Here is a 5,414-nt window from a genome sequence, read left to right as displayed (position 1 = left end):
CATGATACTTGGCGGATAGCGGCTGGGTAGAGTCTTGGAAAGGTTGCGTTGGAAAAAAAACCTTTATGCACCTGCGAGAATTGAGCTTGCGAGCGCGCTTTATGCTCCGTCGAGGGGTGTCGAGTTAGTATAGCTTTATTCCCCGGTGCCCGCTCCCGCTCCCGCTCGGTGGCCCCGCTTCGGCGCCGCCGCACACCTTCCCCTGCCGGCTGCCGCTCCGGCTCCGGCGTCCACTCCCCCTCCCCCCCGTTGGCTACCACTCTGGCTCTGGCGTCCACTTCCCCCGCGAGCTCATGGCGTCGGGCTCGTGTAGTCCTCCTTCGGTGTCATCGGCTTTTTCGAGGGACAGGGTGTCGGGCTTGGGTCTTTCGGCTTCCCTGGGGTCGGCGGATTCATCCTCGGCGGCGAGAGGGCCGGTGGAGCGGGCTGCGCCGGCTGGGGCTGGGCATGCTGAGGGATGGCACCGTCCTGGTCCTTCGCGTAAGGCCATGTGGCGTCGGCGTCGCGCCCTCCGGCGCCAGCAGGAGGCTGGCGCTCCCCGCAGATCTGGGTCGCCCTCGTCTTCAGAGCTACGACAAATCCCGCCGGACCTTCATGGCCTCTGCTTCCGCTGTTTCGAGGAGGGCCACCGGCGGCAGGACTGTAGCAACCCTCCGTTGTGCATCCGTTGTGGCGGCGCCGACCATGTTTCGTCCCAGTGTTTGGAGCCGCGCAACGCCATCTCCGCGGATGAGCTCCGTCACATTGTCATCGCTAGGGTGGCCAGAAGGGAGTCGGCCCCGCGTCCGCCGCCAGCCATTTGGAGGAGATTGACGGAGCCTAGGCAGAGCGCACCGGTGGAGACGCTCTCGCCAGTCGCGCCCAATTTCCCTCCAACGGCCACAGTGACGGCATCTTCGCCATATTCCTCGGAGATTTGTGTGCTGCAGAGGTCGGAGGACATGGATGATCTTGAACGCCGGTTGCAACTTGGGGTGGTGATGTACGTGGGCAGGGCGAGGCCACCGATTTCGTGTGAGGATGCGGCAGAGGCGATTGTTGCGCAGTTGAGTATTCCAAGATTCAGGTTTTTTGTTCACAAATTTCACCCACAGGACTTTCTGGCCATCTTTGCGGCACACCAGTTCAGGAACATGGCGTTGGCCGTACCGTCGATTGAGCATCAGGGAGTCAAGCTCTTCATCAAGCCATGGCTTAGGCAGGCACATGCAACATCTAGATTGATGAGAGTGCAGGTCGATATCACGATTAAAGGAGTTCCATCCCATGTGTGGTCGCAGCGCACGGCGGCGGAGATTCTGGGCAGCGCCTGTTTAATTGATAGTCTGGCACCGGAGACGGCGAGCAGGGAGGATCTGTCACTATTCAAGCTGAGAGCTTGGTGCGTAGACCCTGGCGAGGTGTTGGTTTTCCACAGACTCTGGGTGCCGGAGCCGGTGGAGATAGTGCATGACCCGACGGCACAGAGGCCTTCTTTTCGCCAGCTCCTGGAGTACCCCATGCTGGTGCATATTGGGCGGATGCACGACTTTTTTCCGCCGGAGCTCTGGAGAGGGAGGTCTGGGTCCGACGACAGGAGTGGACAAAGTGGACTGCCGGACAGTTCCCTCGGATCATAGTTCGACGGCGACTGGGTGGTGCAGCCTTGGTCACGTGGTGTTAGAGATGCCAGAGGCGCAGGCCACGATCAGCGCAGTCCGGCGAGCGGTGGCGCCGGTGGAGGGATGGGACGATCCTACCGGGCGGTTCTGTAAGGTAGGGTGGGGCCATCGGACTAGAGGCTTTCGCACATGGGCACAGGTCAGCGAGCCGGTGTAGTGGGCCAGGGAGGAAGCTTTGCAACCACGACCGAGGGGATCCCGAAGTTTTCAAACGTGTCGAGGGCTCAGCCGGGTACGTTAGCCAACAGAAGGGCAACACCTGGCGATCGGGCTGTCTCGGATCCGTTGGAAAAGTGTAACACCCCCAGTGTCATGCTATAGTAACACTCTGTGATTAAACTAATCATTTTCCCGAACAATGCTTAATCACCTTTTCCCATTATCCCATTTGAAATTCCAGTCAATTCAAATTCAAGTGAAGTTTGAAGTTGCTCAAAAGTTGCTGGAAAAATGTTCATCATTTGTCAAAAATTCCATAACAATTATTTGTTAAGGAACACAACATCATCATCAACTCTAAATGGTCCTAATGCATTTTAACAGAGCAAAAATAGCCTTTAAAATGCCTTTTCTTTATTGTGTAAATTCAATTGAACTCCAAAAATGCCCAAACCTTTTGTGGCAGCGCTGGATATTGCAAAGTAATTATGTGACCAAGTTTCACATTTTTGCAAAATTTTATGGAAGCTCAAAATATTACTAAACCGCTTTCTGTAAAAAGAAAAGAGCAAAAGTAAAAGAAAAAGAAGCCCCCATGACCGCTCTCGGCCTTGGCCACCCAGACCAGCAGGCCTAACTAGTCCAGCCCACTCCCTCCCCGGTCATCCCCCTCCTCTCTCTGTTCATCTGACCGAGCACATTCCCGCTCGTCTCCACCGCACCCGGCTCGGCGCTCCACGCTGCAACGTCGTCGGCGAGGAGATAGGGACCCCCCCGCGCCTCCTCGTCCTCCCCCCCTGCTCCACTCCCCTCTCTCTCCATCCGCCTAGCCCCTCCAGATCCGCTGTCCCCCCCACCATCGCCGTGGCCATGGACGACACTGTCCACGCGCCTTCCGTTGACCCCGTCTCCTAGGACCGCGCGGGAGCTCCGCCGTCGTTCTCCACATCGCCTATGACCACGGCCTCAAGCTCGGGCCACTACATCGTCGCCGGCGTCCTCTTCCTCCACCTCGGTCGCGGCGGGCGTCGTCGATGAACCGCCACCACGAGCGCCTCCCCGAGCTTGCTACGCTGTCGTCGAGTTCGCTGTGAGCCGTCGTTCCCCCCATCCCTCTTTTCGACGATGAATCGTTGCCGTAGTCGCCATGCTCGCCGCACCCTCCTCTGCCCGCGTCTGGGCCGCGTTGGCCGCGCCCCATGCCCCCCGCGGCCCCTGTAGCCGTCATCGTGTGCCGCCTGCGGCCCTCCCGCCCCCCGGCGCACGCCCGCGCCCGCCAGAGCTGCCCTGCCACGCGCACCCTTCCCTTTTGCGTCGTGCCCTGGCTGCTCGCCCGCTTCTAGCCGCCGCCACTGCCGCGCCGCTACCCTCGCCGCCATGCTCGATTCCGGCTGCCCCAGCAGGCCCCGCGGCCACCATATGAAGCGCGAGAGCCCTAGCTTGCCAATGGTCCCGCCCGCGCGTGCAGCCGTCACCGGAATCGGCCGGACGGCCGTCGCCGAAGCTCGGCCTCGTCGCCGGTGTCTCGTTGACGTGGCACCGTCATTAGCAATTAATGGCGCTATTAACTAAACCCCCCTGTCACTAACTGTGGGGTCCGCTGCATAGTTAACCCGGTCGTTTAAAGGTTAAATAAATTGCTGTTAAAATTGGGTCACCAACACACTGGTCCCACCGGACCAGTTGACTGGTCAAACATGGACCAGTCAACTGCTGAGTCAGCAGTTGGCTGGACCCACTGGTCAGCCTCCCTAGGTGCACTGCACCGGGTGCACGCAACCTTTATGCCTGTTATTTTTGAATTTAAAATAAATCCAAGAAATTCAGATAATGCTTAAATCTTTGAAAATTTCATATAAAATAAACCGTAACTCAGATGAAAAAAATTTATATATCAAAGTTGCTCAGAAAAATGTGACGAATCCGAATATGCCACCCACATACCTGTCACATACCTCTAGCATAGAGAACATGGATCCGTCCCCTCCGATTCATCTGTCCGGAAAATGCCAAACTCCGGGAAAACATTTCCTGGATGTTTTTCGCCTTCGCCTGTATCGAGCAATACTGTGTTAGGTCACCCCTAGCACATCATTTTACCATGTTATATGCTTTATGATGCTTTGTTTCTTTTATATTTATTGTTTCTTCCCCCTCTTCTCTCCGGTAGACCCCGAGACCGATGCCGCCCATGTGATCGACTACGCCACTGACGACCCCTCCTTGCCAGAGAAACCAGGCAAGCCCCCCCTGTGATCATCCCATATCACCCATTCCATTCTCTCATGCTTGCATTAGATTTTGCTACTGTTATTGTTTGCTCCTATTCTGATGCATAGCCTGCTTTTGTATCTGCTGTTGTGCCTTACCTGCTTATTCTAAACTGCTTAGTATAGGTTAGTTAGTGATACATCAGTGACCCCCACCTTGTCACTGTTGCCCCTGCTTCATCATCAAAGACCCGATCAACGGGATCAAAGACCAGGCCCCGACACCGCACATCACTTTCCCCTTACTTGCTCGACACTACTGGGTTACTATCGAGTGCCAAGGGTGAGACCTCTTCAGCACTTCTGTTGTTAACCTGTAGTGTAGCTATTCGGTCATGGTCATCGAGGGTGATTTCCTCCTTAACCACTTCTGATACGGCTCTGTCGTGCAACCCCTCAAGTGTGAACCTCGAGGGTGGATCCTCTTACGTTCACCTTGATGATTACATCGAGTGGAATTCATCGGGGGTGATTCCTCGGGTTTTCCCCTTGATGTTTGGACACCCAAATACTTGGACTTTACCCCTGTTACTTGGAAAGACGGGTCGACCCTGAGGGGTACCCGCGCGAGCTTAATTGTGAGTGATATGGAGACGGGTTGACCTGGAGGGTGCCCGCGAGATAATTACGAGGCGTGGTCGGGCATTCTTAGCCCTTGCCGCAAGTACTCGAGACGGGGCGACGGGGTCACATCGATCATGAGTCTCTGCTCGTTACCGCACGTTCCTAATCCACTACGATTTGGATATTTGATCCGAGGGGCCTCTGGCCTGATAGCACTAACCATCACGTGGGCATAGTATGGGCGTTCTGCGTCGTATGCATCAGCCGAAGCTTAATAGACGTTAGCGACTGAGCGGCGCACGTCGGGTTGGACTGCGTAAGCACCTGCCTTGTTGAAGGAGGTAGCTAGGTCTGCTCACCGGCCGCCCACGCAACGTGCAGAAGTTCCCGGGGAGATGGCCCATGACCCCTGGGGGCATAGGTTTAGTCCGGCGTGCTGACCTCTCTATTAAGCCTAGGTCGGGTTGCGGCGTATTGTTTGGCCGAGGCCGGGCATGACCCAGGAAAGTGTGTCCGGCCGGAGTTAATCGAGCATGGTGGGTAAGTTGGTGCACCCCTGCAGGGAAGAAAACATCTATCGATAGTCTGTCCTACGGTAACGGACACTTGGAGTTGTATCCCGATCGATACAACTAGAACTTGATACTTTTGAGGTTAAATGGATTGCGATGAGACTTGGATATGAGATGATAACTGGATAGTATGGCTCTGGGATTGCTTTCTCGCAGGGAGTCTAGAAAGGATCTCTGGCTGAGGTTGA

At 55.9% G+C, this 5,414-nt stretch overlaps 1 protein-coding gene across 1 annotated transcript; it reads left to right on the top strand.

Moving 5' to 3' along the window:
- The first annotated feature begins 293 nt into the window (after positions 1–293).
- On the top strand, positions 294–1,619 carry LOC147963960 (uncharacterized). The gene has a single exon (XM_087529389.1). The coding sequence runs from the start codon at positions 294–296 to the stop codon at positions 1,617–1,619; it is 1,326 nt and encodes a 441-aa protein (XP_087385515.1).
- The last annotated feature ends 3,795 nt before the right edge of the window (positions 1,620–5,414 follow it).

Source organism: Triticum urartu, chromosome 6A, assembly GCF_056163025.1.
Source record: "Triticum urartu cultivar PI428250 chromosome 6A, HENAU_Tu73, whole genome shotgun sequence".
Lineage (NCBI taxonomy): Eukaryota > Viridiplantae > Streptophyta > Magnoliopsida > Poales > Poaceae > Triticum > Triticum urartu.
Note: the sequence above shows the minus strand (reverse complement) of the source record. Positions and strands in the feature narration are given on the sequence as shown.